This window comes from Neolamprologus brichardi, unplaced genomic scaffold (genome assembly GCF_056152115.1).
Source record: "Neolamprologus brichardi isolate AB-2024 unplaced genomic scaffold, ASM5615211v1 NODE_ptg000166l+_length_33230_cov_1, whole genome shotgun sequence".
NCBI lineage: Eukaryota > Metazoa > Chordata > Actinopteri > Cichliformes > Cichlidae > Neolamprologus > Neolamprologus brichardi.
The window spans coordinates 18,505-33,230 of record NW_028270128.1 but is presented as its reverse complement, the minus strand read 5'-3'; the positions used below and the strand labels follow the sequence as shown (position 1 = coordinate 33,230).

Sequence of the window (14,726 nt, the reverse complement as noted above, 5' to 3'; positions counted from 1 at the left end):
TTGCCGGTTTATCGCAGTGCTAACAGAGAGACAGAAAACATTCACATTTGCAAAACCCAGAGAGAACCCATACAGTCACAGGGAGAACCTGCAAACCCCACACAGCAAAGCCCAGACTGCAAAGCTAACCACTGCATTTATTCAGATACCACAGTCATGTAGCTATTAGGCCACAAGGGGGAGCATCGGGCTAAACTTTGGAGACAGAATGACGTTAGAAGGAGTTCAGGTATACTTTATATTACAAAACCCCTTCAAAAGGTTTTCCTCTCTGTTCAATACATGCCAGCCTCTATTCTAAGTTTTCATTTTAAATACAAAAATCAAAAAAGCAGAAGCAGAAAAGTTGATGCTTCCACAATTCTTATCAATCATTTAGTGTCAATACGAAAAGGGAATTTAGTGAAATAAAGGTCAGCATGATAGTGTTTGGAAATGCTTGTTTATTTTTCATGAATCCTGTTTACTTTAACTTAGTTTGACTTTATTTTTCCCCTGGTGGTTCACCCTCCAGCAGCAGCCCTATCCAAGCCTCACAGTTTGAGAAACACTTTCAGGAATGAGATTTAAACTAACTTGGATTTCTTCCTCTGTGTCTGAGTGTTTAGATGTGCAAATGTAAAAAACTTTCACAAATATTCTTAACATCACTCTTAAACACAGACACATTTTGTGTTATGTGACTAGTATTGTATTTTTTTGTCTTGAACAAAATTCATTCCAAACATTTTTAAAATAAAATTAATATATCAATTAGACAACATATTATAAAAGTGAAACATCACACTGCATCTTTAATCACATCAGTATAAATGTAAAAATGATGAAACGTCTAATAACTAACAGAAATTAAAACATCTGTTCAGGTGTCGGAGAGCCTTGTGGTGAACCATGGTGACTTTCTCGTCAGGGACTCTCAGTCCAGTCACACAGTCAGGGTGACTTTGTCCTTACCAGCCGGTGGGAGCAGAAAACGCTTCACTTCCTCATCGGGAAGGCGGTGGTTCAGTCCGCTGAGACGTACACTCGGGTTCAGTACAGCTTGGAGGGCGAGGCCTTCGACTCCTTACCTGCCCTTGTTCATTTCTATGTGGGCAGCCGGGCGGCTCTGACTCGGTGGAGCGGAGCTCAGATTCACCAGCCAGTCAACAGGACGTTGCCACTTAGCTACCTGGAGACGGCTTTCCGCACCACTGCCGTCACCTCATCGGGTCAAAAGGGGCTGAGGAACGGTAGCATGGGAGGAGAGGAGAGGGTCTGTCCGAGAAGGTGCGGTTCCACTTGTTTAATTCCTTTTAAGTTACGATTTTTATGTGTAACATAATAAACGCACAGTGTGAACTCATGTGAAAAACTATGACACACGAGGGCTGTAAATGAATTGTCTGACTTTTGACTGTTTAAGGCTATAAAGTTTATTTTATAGTAAGAAAGAAAAACATAATCCAACAAAAAGTTTCCCATGAATTTGAATTTGAATTTCTTGATTCACTTGGGGAAAACAATGGGGGGCTTCATAGAGCAGTTAAGTAAAAACATGAACTCATCCTCTTTACAATCTTGTGTTGTATGTGGTGGATGAAATTAAAATGAGTCCCGTGGTTCTATAATATGTGCCATCTCTCTCCATGTAGTCCTTCCTCTAACAACCACAAGGAGGCAGATGTGAACAGGCAACAGGATGGCCAACTGAGTCCTGGAGAATTGTTCCTTTCTACTCCTTCTAGCTGCTGTAAGTTAAACCTTTTCTCCTCTTGCCTCACAGCTTGATAATCCCCAAATACTCATCAGAATTATGATGAACTAATAGTAAAGCAGTAAGAAGAGAGTCAAGAAAAAGAGACTTAACTTGGGTTGTTGTCGCTCCAACAGCCAGGAACTTCAACCTGATTCAGAGGATCTGTGGCTGTTTGCTCTCTGGCTTGTATAACCTCAGCAGCAGGTCACTTGTGTAGACCTGGGCTAAACCCTTAACCTTAACCTCTTAACATACACCGAATTAGGGTCAAGCGGTGATTTAGCCACATACTAACTGAGCATTCTTTCAGAATCGACATGATTTTATGTTTTAAATATAATCTTTTTTTGCTCTGTAGTTTACAGTAAAAGATGACATCTGATGAATAGTAAGAGTTAAAAGAAATCATTCAAAATTTAGCTTAAAGTGTTTCCTTATCCAGAATTTAGATACTAATTAGTTCAGTCTTAAGAGAAGCGTGACAGTGGACAGGGTGGACACAAACATAGTTGCTGTAATCTAGCTGATGTTTAATGCAAGGATGGGTCTCTGAGTTTCTATGTATAATGAAGAATATTTATATTTCCATGTTTTAAACACAAAAGGAACAAGGAAACAGGAAAAAAAGAACAAAGTATAACAAGAATAATCAGGAATTCTAATAAAGACATCAAACTGTTGATAAAGGTTCAAATTTAATTTCAAATTTAGGAAGTAATCCATCACGGTTGATGCAAAATATCATTGTCAAATACATTTCAATGAACTTTAATTCTCTGTGAAAGCCATGTGCTAAACATGGTCAGAATTTTAAATGAATGAAAGAATACATATTCTGTTTGGTTTATTAGGCTTAATAATAGGGTAAGATTTATGATTGGGGTCACTGCCGATGATGATGCACACCACCAATCAAAAGTTTGGACACCTTCTCACTTAATGGGTTTTCTTTATTTTTACAACTTTCTAGTAAAAATAAATGTTTCTGCTTTTGTAGATACATACTGAAGACATCAAATATATGAAGCATAATATCTGGAATTATGTATTTAAAAAAAGAAAGAAAAAAAATAAATAACTCTAAGTATGTCTCATATTTTAGATTCCTGAAAGTAGCTACCCTTTGCTTTCTTGACATTGCTGCAAACCTTTGGCCTTCTCTAAATGAGTAGTCACTCAATGATGTAGTCACCTGAAATGGTTTTCACTTCACAAGTGTGCCTTGTCAGGCTTCATTTGTGGAATTTCTTGCCTTCTTAATGGGATTGGGATCATCAGTTGTGTTGTGCAGAAGTCAGATTGGTACACAGCTGACAGCCCTATTTAACGACCGTTAGAATTCATAGTATGGCAAGAACCAATCAGCTAAGTAAAGAGAAACTACAGTTCATCATTACTTTAAGAGCTGAAGGTCAGTCGATCCGTAAAATTGCTAAAACTTTGAATGTGCCCCCAAGTGCAGTCGCAAAAACCATCAAACGCTACAACGAAACTGGCTCACATTAGGACCACCCCAGGAAAGGAAGACCAAGAGTCAACTCTGCTGCTGAGGACAAATTCATTCGAGTCACCAGCCTCAGAAACTGCAAGTTAACACGCCTCAGATTAAAGCAGCAGACACATCTCTACATCAGCTGCTCAGAGGAGACTGTGTGAATCAGGCCTTTATGGTCAAATAGATGCTAAGTAACCACAACTAAGGAAAAGCATCAAGCAGAAGAAATTTGTTTCGGCCAAGAAACACAAGGAATGGACATTAGACCAGTGGAAATCTGTACTTTGGTCTAATGAGTCCAAATTTGAGATCTTTGGTTCCACCTGCCGTGTCTTTGTGCAATGCAGAAAACGTGAACAGATGCAGCGGCATGCCATCCCATGCGGTTTGCGTTTACTTGGACCATCATTTATTTCTCAACAGGACAATGGCCCCAAACACACCTCCAGGCTGTGTATGGGCTATTTGATAAAGGAGAGTGATAGAGTGCTGTGCCAGATGGCCTGGCCTCCATAGTCACCTGACCTAAACCCAATTGAGATGGTTTGGGATGAGATGGACAGCAAAGTGAAGGCAAAAAGGCCAACAAGTGCTTGTGATCTTTGGAAACTCCTTCAAGACTGCTGGAAAACAATTTCCGGTGATCTCATTTAGCTCAATAAGAGAATGCCAAGAGTGTGCAAAGCAGTAATCAAAGCAAAAGGAGGCTAATCCAAAACATTTTTTGAGTTATTTCACACTTTTTTGTTTAAATTCGATATGTTTATTCATAGTTTTGATGCCTTGACTGAGAATCTACAATGTAAATACTCAGAAGAATAAAGAAAAAAACATTAAATGAGAAGGTGTGTCCAAACATTTGTAGACATCAAAGGTTTAAGACAAAATAATTAAGAATTTAAATTGTTTTGTGAAGCTGAAAACGAATTAGATAGCAGAAATCCCAAAATCATGTAGTAATTATTAATATAGCTAAATTAATAATTACATCAGCAATAGAAACATTAAGGCATATTCTTAAATAACCAATTGTGACTGATAGTTATTTATGCTGACAGGTAAGAAAGTGGAACAGTACCGTTTTTAATATATATATTGCACACTGTGTCTGTATTACGGTAAATACAATGGCCAGAATGCTAATGTTTTTTTTCTGTAACTAAATTTAATTACACTTAAATGTAAATTATTATTTAACTTTTTGAAGGGTACATGTATGGATTATAAAGATTGTACAGTAATGTCAGTCAGCAACATTGTCTTGTTTATCTGTATTCACAATTTCAAGATGAAAATTCAAGAAACATTTATATTGAGCTCATTTTCTGAAACTAAATACAGAAGTAAGTGGTTACAAATTTTGTAACACAATCATCATTCCTTTTTTCTGTAAAATAACTTATTGAACAGAAACCTGACTGCTGAAATAAAAATGGTAAATACTAGCAGAATAACTGCCAGCAGAAAGGCTGCCACATCGATCGAGTAGTACTGGATGCTGGACATCTTGTAAGACTCCGTCCTTAAGTGCGCCGCTCCTTTGTGCCGCATGACAAACTCGATCCAGAACATGGCTCGGTCCAGCGGTTTCATAGGCTGATCTCTTTGGATGCTGGACAGCTCCTTCATCTTCTCCCTGTAGGATGGTTGGTAGAGTACCTCCTTTAGCGCCTCCAAGAAGTTTTCTTTGTTCACTGTTGCAATATCAAGGACTTTGGCCACACCTTTTGCTTTCATCCTGAAGAAGTTATCAGCCTGGTCAAACATAAGGGGCAGGCCAACCAGGGGCACACCATGGTAAACGGCCTCCTTTATCCCATTGGTGCCTCCGTGGGCCACAAACACTCTGGTCTTGGGGTGACCCAGGAGGTCATTTTGGGGCAACCAGTCCAAGATTAATGTGTTATTACCAAGGGTGGATGGTCTTTTGCCTTTGTGCCTCCAAATCACCTTCTGAGGAAGTTCTGCAAAAGCAGCAGCAATGTCTTCAGCGATGTCCTCTGGAAGTTCTTCTACCAGCGTCCCCAGTGTCATCACAATGACACCATGTTCACCCGAGCTCTGCACAAAGTCCTCTAGCTCTTTAGACAGGGGCTTGGAGGGTTTGCACTGAAATCCTGACATGTAGACAACGTTTGGCATTGTGGGTCGAGGGAACTCAAAGGTGAAATCGTTTCTCATCAGCCAGATGTCTGCTGACTGAAACAGCTCCATGTAATGTACGTCACTGCCAAAATGACGATGGACAAATGGTTTGTAGTTTGGTTCTGTGACATACCGAGTATGTAAAGTTGAGAAGAAAAAGTAGAGCATATTCTGGACACGCTGAATGAAAGTCATCTTGTCAGTCAGCTCTGACCCTGGTATGGGGATGTAAGAGAGTGGGGAATGTGCAATTGCAAAATGGCCATCACCCTGAATAGTCCATCGGACATTAAAGACAAGTGGAAGACCCAAACGGTGAGCCATAAGAACACCTGTACCAATTGCAGGATCAGTCAGAACCAAATCATATTTGGCATCACGGAGGCTCTGCATCAGCTTGGTATCCTCAAACATGCGTTCCACCATCTCAAGCACTTTGACATGCACTTCATAAAACGCTTTCACTAAATCATATTCTATTGACTTGTCGACGCATGATTAGTGTTTTCATAACAAATCCCCCAAAGCGCTCTTCATCAAATCCGGCCGAGGAATTTATAGGGATGGTCTTGTAGTGAGGGGACTCTGACTTGATGTACCAGGTATCATTTGGCCGCACCACTGTGACTTCATGACCTCTGGAGTGAAGCTCTTCGATGATAATATTCATGTTGATCCAGTGACTTCCATCCATAGGGAACACCAAGACTTTCCCTCCATTTACCAACAATGTAGAGCATAGCAGCACTGCAAGTGCCAGCAAGTTTGGATGGCACATATCTGAAAGAGAGTCTGACAAAGATGTCAAGATGTTAGATTATTTCTTAAACTAATGGTTTGAGTTCAAGAGTTTGTATCACCCTAATAACTATGAGAGATATACCTGAGATCAAGTTTAAGTTGGGAAAATATGGACTGGCCAATATATAAACTTGGAGGTCAGATGTATTTGCCAGGTCTCCTTTGGTTTTGGCTTTTAAGATAAAAACTCAGATTTAAAGGTTAAGTTATATCTGCAGATAACTTAAAGTTTGTGTTCCTTCAATAAATAGAGGCTGACAAGAAGTTTGGGAGCTAGAGACGAGCATGTTGCACAGTAAAGGTGATTGTGGTTTGGAACCCCAGACTGTTCATATGATTTTAATTAAAGTGTAAATATGAGAAAAAAATGCATAATTCACTGTACCATTTGAAGAAAAAAAAAAAAAAAGAAATGCGGGTGAATTTGAGAAACTAAAGTGAAACTCTAAACACTATGAGATTGTCCTTCAAGTCTTCTTTCTAACTAAAAACATGCATTGATTCAGGTCAAATTAAATAATATAAGGAAACACCGATAAGCTTCTTTATTTCTTATTCGAAAGCGATGGTAAATTTCTGTTTTTCAGGATAATAATAATAATGGATTGGATTTATATAGCGCTTTACAATACCACTATTCATTCACACACTGGTGGAGGCAAGCTACAGTTGTAGCCACAGCCTGTCAGTCTGAGAAGCGAGGCCAACACCAGTAGGCGGTAGGGTAAAGTGTCTTGCCCAGGGACACAACGACCAGGACAGAGAGCCCAGGGATCGAACCGGCGACCTTCCGGTTGACCAGCGGCGACCAGATGCGATTCCAAACCCCCTGAGCCACGGTCGCCCCATGAGATAAGACCAGTTTGAACAAATTCTTCAGCTTTCACGTTCTTCCAGTAAAGTGATACAGTCCAATACTTCACTTTACTCATGCAGCAAATAAGACGTTAGTGCTTAATGAAAGGTAATCACGTTAAACCTAACCAGGGGCGATTCTAGGATCAGAGCTTTGGGGGTGCTGAGCACCCAGAGAGCTGCCCATCCAGGCAAGGTACTGACTCTGTCAGTCCCTGCATCCCTAAATGCCTCCAGTTGTCCCGAGTTCTCTCTGACTGCCTCCTTGGTGCATTTAAACCCCTGTTCCTCCCTGTCCTCATCGTCTGTTGTCTTCATCTCCATTATCAGTCATCATAATTTTACCCTCTCTGTGCAAGTCTGCAAATTTCTTTATTAAATCATAAGATTCTTAAATTCATCAAGTCTCTCTGTGCCTGGGTCCTCGCCACAAAACATGACATCACTGTTTTGTACATTGTAACACAATTTAATCCCCACATTTTTGAAAGAATAGCAAAAGACTTTTTTGAAAAGTCTGTAACAAAACCATAAAATCTGATCAAGGTTATTAAAATGCTGCCAAAGAAGAATGGATTGGAATTTAAGAAAAAATACATATCCTAACCTTAATTACTGGGGAAAAATGATAAATGATGCTCATAGTGAGTAAAAAGTAAACTGTGTGCATTTTTTGGACAGAGATTCACTTCTAATGTGTATGTATAATACAATACAGATACATAAAAAATACACTCCAAAAATAGAAGAGTCCTTGAAATATACAAAATATTATTAGAAAATGGAGACACTTGGCCTTTGGTACAATGTATACAATGTATGAAAATATCTTTACTGCAGATACTACTATGGCTCTGCAGATTTTTTCTTTTCTTTTAACCTATGTCGCCTCACCTTGAGGTTGGTAAATCCGTCTATCACATTTTGGTGGTCAAGTCTCTCACGCATCTCTTTCTCAACTGACATCACAGCCAGGTGCTGGAGTCTGCTTTGACCCATGGTCCTTCTCAGCCAGGTATGGAGCTGACTCAAGACACTAAAAGACCTCTCACAGCTACAGCTGCTAACTGGGTTTGTTAGGGCAACCTGAATAACAGTTTTCAGTTTGGGGAAGATCTGATTATCCAGAAGATTGTACAATGTTAACATATCTGGAATGGCACCAGCCTCACTCTTGAGCTTTATAAAGTCTTTGGCAACCGTGACTTCCTCTGACTGAAGCTCAATATGGTAATGCAGTGCCAGGGCTGACAACCCAGTTTGTTTTGCAGATTCTGTATAGCAGCTTTAATATAGGGAGAACACAACTTCCAGATTGTATGAGTTGTTTGTATTAGTTGTTTGTCTTTCTTTTTCTTTGCCAGTTTAACAGTTCCTGTTTTGCCTGTTAGTACTCCCTGTCTGTTTTCTTACCTGGTACTTCCTGACCTTGTACTTTGTCCTCATGTTCCCCTCTTTCCTCTCTCCCTCTTTGGACTGACAATCTGTACACACACACACATACGTGTTTTCGTGATATATCAGTACGTATGACAAAAATGTGACAAATGGGAACGTGCCTTTCCGAAGGTCCTAGAGGCATGGGAATCACAAAAGATTTGACCCATGCTTCCAGGAACACGCCCATCTGTTGAGATTTTGGCTAGGGCTAAATTTTGGTCAAACCTGAATTTACTGCTACTTGTGAGGACACTGTCAGGTTTATGTGACTTATGAGTACCATAAGGTCACACACTGATATTTCATGTTTAGGTGAATTGTGAAGCCCATGGAAACACATAATTTTCAAGTATACATGACTTATAAGGACCAGGTAAGGGTAGGTTCTGTATTTTTAGCTTGGCTCCTTTTGAGATTACAATATAATAGGCATGGATGCACAATAGTAATGCTCACCAGTCGGGTAACTTCTGACAGAAATATCAGACATTTATGTGTTAATAAAACAGTAAATCTGAGCTGTGTAGAGACTTAAAAAAAGACATAGGTCAAATGTGGTCAGTCTACTTTTTAAGTCTTAATATTGTAATGCATTAATTCATTTTGTAGTGAATGTTCATGTGAATAAAAACGTGGAACATGATCTGCCTTTCTTATCATTTAATTGCAAAAAGCACCCAGCATAAACCACAGATTTATGAGTAAGAACAATGCAATACAGAAAACTGCAATACTGACATAACTGTGGAAGTAACAAAGTATCTCTCTTGCTTGTTTCTTTTTTTCTTGCATCTTTCTTTTAATGCTATGATCCTGTTGTGGGTGTAGTACCTTATGACAACCCAGTCTCTGCCTTTCAGAACTGCCGGCTCTGCTTGGAGGCAGCAGTCACATTCCTTTTTACCTGGTACTTTGCAGCTTGTTATGAAGTGAAACGTGCCGCTCAGCAACCTTCACTTCATCATTTGTCCACTTGCTTCTCACCTTCCCAGCTGTCATAAATGGAAACAAAAGAAAATATCTTAATGTGAATGCAAAATGTTCTTAAACCTTGCTTTCTACTGGAGCACTTTAAAGGAGCAATAAGCACAATTCATCATACTTAGGTTGAAGGAATTAAAAATGGCTATGTGAAGAACTAGAGGTGTAATTACATCTGGAGTACAGCATGAAGTCATAATCCCTCTCTCTGTGTTGATCTCCAGCCATAGACTTTGGTTTGGTTTACAGGCAGTGCACAACAGCACACCTAGCAGTGAAAAGATATTGCTTATTGCTCCTTTAAGGATGCTTGGAATGAACCATTTGAAGTGCTGTGTTCTGCTGGGAATCAAATAGGATGAAATGATTCATGATAAAAGCTCTCAACAGTGTCATGTCTGAAAACAATAAACTTGTCCTTTGATCACAAGTATATTCAGCTAAAACATTTTGTATTTGGGTGCGTTTACCCCTTCTTGGTGAAGTGTTGCTAATGCTTTTGTTGTCCAGGGTGATTGAGGCAGAGGTGACCTTCATGTTGTCCAGGGCAGCTGAGTAAAGCGTGTGGCTTGGCACCCCAGAATACTTGGTCCTTGAGCCTTTGAAAAGTAACAGTGAACTATGAGAATCAATGCATGCAATAGATCTGTTTGCTTTTTTCTCTGCATTGTAGGAAAAGTCAGCGTTGGGCAGTGTGTAATTCTACATTAAGGGGCTAAGGGGCTCAAGAGTTGTAAACGGAAGGTTGCCGGTTCGAGCCCCGGCTCCGACAGTCTTGGTCATTGTGTCCTTGGGCAAGACACTTCACCCGTTGCCTACTGGTGGTGGTCAGAGGGCCCATGTCCTCATGTCCTTCACAGCTTAAAACAATATGAGGACAGTGTAACACACACACTACAATCACTGGTCCTACCATATGAGGACTTCTACTTAAACACACTCATGTCCTTCACAGCTTAAAACAATATGAGGACATGACGACTGAACACATGTAGAGTTCATGTTCCTGACTTCTTACTTCTCCTGCTGTTGTCAATAAAAGCTCTAAACCCAACACTGATGTAAAGCCATCTATTTCCCCAGAAATTAAATCATGTAAACTGATCAGTGGGAGGTTAAATGGACAAAAACATGTGTAAAAGGACAAAAATATCAAATGTAGTCAGAATAAAGATCAAGCTGATGCTTTAAGGGAAAGTTTGGACTAACAAATGGTATAGACAATTACTTTCTCCTAATGCTAATGTTGATATTGGTTAACTTTGACTCAAACTGATTGTTTTAATACAATCAAAGTGCATTTCATTTATGCACTAGGCCCAACTGACACATATACTTGATACCAAATACAAAAAAATCATGTGTAACCTGTTGGAAGAATGACGTGGGTATGTCACTCACCAATTGGTCTGTACAAAGTTGAGACAGGACCTCAGCACTTGGTGTCTGCAACAAAAGACAACAATATAATGTCAAAAACATTCTGTACTTTAAATCCCGACTAGATAATTAACTACAGATCATATTTGTATCAGTGAACATTATTACAGAAGGATCTGACTTCCTTATACCAGATTCTATAGAAACTTAACACTGTACAGTTCTGCTACCCAACAATATGAGGACAGTGTAACACACACACTACAATCACTGGTCCTACCATATGAGGACTTCTACTTAAACACACTCATGTCCTTCACAGCTTAAAACAATATGAGAACAATGTAACACACACTACAATCACTGGTCATACCATATGAGGACTTCTACTTTCCTGTTGGAGGTTGAGACAGGATGGAGGGACAGCAGGGTAGTAGCTCGCAGAAATGATTCTATTGACACAACAGGGAAGTGAGATTAATGTACTGAACACAACAGACTCTTTCAAAATAAAACAGGAAACATGGCATGAAAATACAAACGTGGTAATATACAGCCCTAACATAAATTCCTTAAAACGATGTTAATAACGTTATGCCAAAGTCAACTAACCCGCCACCAAACACTCTCAAGAAACTCAAAAACCTTAGAATAACGTCAGAAACGCTGGGCCAGAAACCCAGACCGTGAGCGAATAACTATAATACTATTGATTTGTGCTAAATACGAAAACATTAATATTATCATTTAAATCCCCCCAAACATATCTTGTGTTGAAAAAAATGTGTGTTGCAGTTAGCTACACTTAAAAAGAGCTTAGGCTGACTGTCTCTGCAGTTGAAGATGCAGAGCACATGCTAGGCCGCAGGTCCCTTTAACTCCAGTGGGAATTTAAGAACAGTTAAATTTAACTTCTAATATCTATTGTTGAAGATAAATCTTAAGTAATTTTTTAACATTTATCATCATTCACCACTTTCAGTTTGTTCAAATCGATTGTGCATTGTTTTAATTCCGTTTAACTAACGTTAATTAGCTTGTTAAACATACAACTTTACCTTGCGAAGTGTGCGTCAAATCATGGATATCAAAGGTAAATACATACGTCAAGATAAATATCTCCTTAGTGCTGAAGGTCCCGGATGTGCTGTTCACGCAGAGCTCAAGCGAGTTTGTATCTTGCCGTGACCAGCAGCTCTTTGGTTGAGGCTTTCGAACAATCAGATTCATCTTTACTCACTTGTTGACCAATCACAGACGTCGTTCTATGCTCCACTGACGAAATGCTCTCCTCGTCCATTTAACAACAAAAACACAGCAACACGCGCTGTATTTAAGGTAGGAACACTTGAGAACTGTCACAATGTTTTGCAAACTGCTGTTACAGTTAATTTCGTTCCGTTAATTTGTTTGGTACCTATTGTTAAGTAACACTTGGTACACATGTGGTTAGCTTGCTGGTCTAGTTTAAGTTAGCATGGGCATGCTGTTCACTGATGGAGTAAGGCCAAATTTGTCTTGATATTGTCAGTGTGTTATCATAAACATGTCCTAATTTGTTATGAAAAGAAGAGCAGCACCCCTAGACCCCCAGGTGAAAATACAGATAATAGATAAGCAATTTAAGAAAATAAGTATGTGTATAATAAATGATTTTACTGTCACTTTCCTGGGTCTGTTGACCCAGCGTTTTAAGTTTTAGTTTGTTTGGATGTCGATGTTTATTTATAAGTTCTTTAGGTTAGCTAAGTTCATTTGTTTATTAGATTACCCTTGTTATGTCTGTTTTATTGTGAAAGTCCTTGTCCTATATCCAGTGTGTCTAGTTTTGTTTCCCCTTGTCTTGTTAGGTCTGATTTGTCCCAGATGTTCCACATCCCCTCATTATCTCTCTGTGTACTTACAGTGGCTTGCAAATGTATTCGTCCCCCTTTTCCACATTTTGTCACATTACTGCCACAAACATGAATCAATTTTAATGGAATCCAATTGCAGCAAAAGGTGGTTCTACAAAGTATTGACTCAGGGGGCTGAATAATTACGCACACCCCAGTTTTCAGTTATTTATTTGTAAAAAATGTTTGGAATCATGTATGATTTTCGTTCCACTTCGCACGTGTACACCACTTTGTATTGGTCTTTCATGTGGAACTCCAGTAAAATTGATTCATGTTTGTGGCTGTAATGTGACAAAATGTGGGAAAGTTCAAGGGGGCCGAATACTTTTGTAAGCCATGCTGTGGATTAATAAGACATGCTGTGGATTAATAACAAGTATGATTCAGTGCAGAGAGGTCTATTAACACATAGTGAGTGAGAAAGGTGACTGGAAAGGAAAAAACTCAGTGCATCATGGGAATCCCCCGGCAGCCTGGATTCAGGAGACAGACACTATCTCTACTTTCAAGATTAGGCTTAAAACGTTCCTTTTTGCTAAAGCATACAGTTAGGGCTGGACCAGGTGACCCTGAATCCTCCCTTAGTTATGCTGCAATAGACATAGGTTGCCGGGAATTCCCATGATGCATTGAGTTTTTCCTTTCCAGTCACCTTTATAACTCAGTATGTGTTAATAGACCTCTCTGCATTGAATCATATCTGTTATTAACCTCTGTCTCTCTTCCACAGCATGTCTTTCATCCTGTTTTCCTTCTCTCACCCCAACCGGTCGCAACAGATGGCCGCCCCTCCCTGAGCCTGGTTCTGCCAGAGGTTTCTTCCTGTTAAAAGGGGGTCTTTCCTTCCCACTGTCGCCAAAGTGCTTGCTCATAGGGGGTCATATGATTGTTGGGTTTTTCTCTGTACCTATGAAGGGCCTTGAGGCGACTTTTTTTTGTGATTTGGCGCTATATAAATAAAATTGAATTGAAATTGAATTGTACTGCTGCATACTGTGACATTTACAGTTGCTTAGTTAATTAAGTGACTTAATTACTCACTTTTATTTACTAATTGAATTACTAAATGAAGCTGGAATTGTGCATTCTGCAGTTTTTAATAGTGTGTTATTAGTTTTTAAAGAAACAATATGCATTTTATACTATATTGTAAAAAGTATAAGGTAAGTTGAATTTAAAATATAATGAATTGTTGACTTTTTTCATCAATTCTTGTAGATACACAGAGTCGAGACTGAGGCTGATGATCATACTGAATCCGATGACAGCGGCAGGAATCTCCAAGTTCAACTGCAGATTGCAGATGCAATTATATTAATGCAGATTAATATAAACTCTTCAAGGGTCAAAATCTGCACACACATCATTCTGCATAGTGAAGGTCAGACAATTTGTGCATTGATCTTGAGAAGTAAGACTCATTAATTAATAGTAATATAATTAGACAAATGTTGAAACTTTATATTTCGAGACATCAACAACAAAAAAAACCAAGATGTGCAGGCACTGATAACTGAATCTAAAGACCTTCATTTTTGTCAAGATTTGCCTGATTTAACTGTTGTTACCGTTGCTTATAGCTCACCCTAATATGTATAAAAATGGGAAAGGTTTTTGATGTGTGTTAGAATGATTGTTTAATTGGCAAGGTTTGAACGAACAATTTTCAGAAGCCTCAAATCTTATCTGTTATTATTCCACGAATGATTCAAATAAAGTTCACCTCCATTTCAACATTGAATACGACTGTGGACATAAGAGCTAAAAGGTGCTGTCCACGCATGTGTCTGCTAAGCCCCAGAAGGGTATAACCTGGGTCAAATGTGTTATTGTGTCTGACACACCTACAATATGAGGACTCGCAGAGTGACGTCACTGAAAGTGTGTTTAAAGTGTGTTAAGTTCCAAAACTGGCCAGTAGGTGCCAAAACTGAAAGTGAGCAAAAACGCTAAACACACTTAAACACACTTTTTCATAAAATTGTGATGTTTC

At 39.1% G+C, this 14,726-nt stretch overlaps 1 protein-coding gene and 1 pseudogene across 1 annotated transcript; one reads left to right on the top strand and one right to left on the bottom strand.

The window, feature by feature from the left end:
* Nucleotides 1-910: 910 nt before the first annotated feature.
* Nucleotides 911-13,971, top strand: LOC148094796 (SH2 domain-containing protein 3C-like; the record flags this gene model as incomplete). The annotated part of the gene is made up of 3 exons (XM_087837117.1): nt 911-1,269; nt 1,635-1,732; nt 13,952-13,971. Coding segments are annotated over 3 exons (477 nt in total), but the record flags the coding sequence as incomplete, so codon positions are not given.
* On the bottom strand, nt 4,608-6,195 carry LOC148094797 (UDP-glucuronosyltransferase 2B14 pseudogene; annotated as a pseudogene).
* Nucleotides 13,972-14,726: the final 755 nt, after the last annotated feature.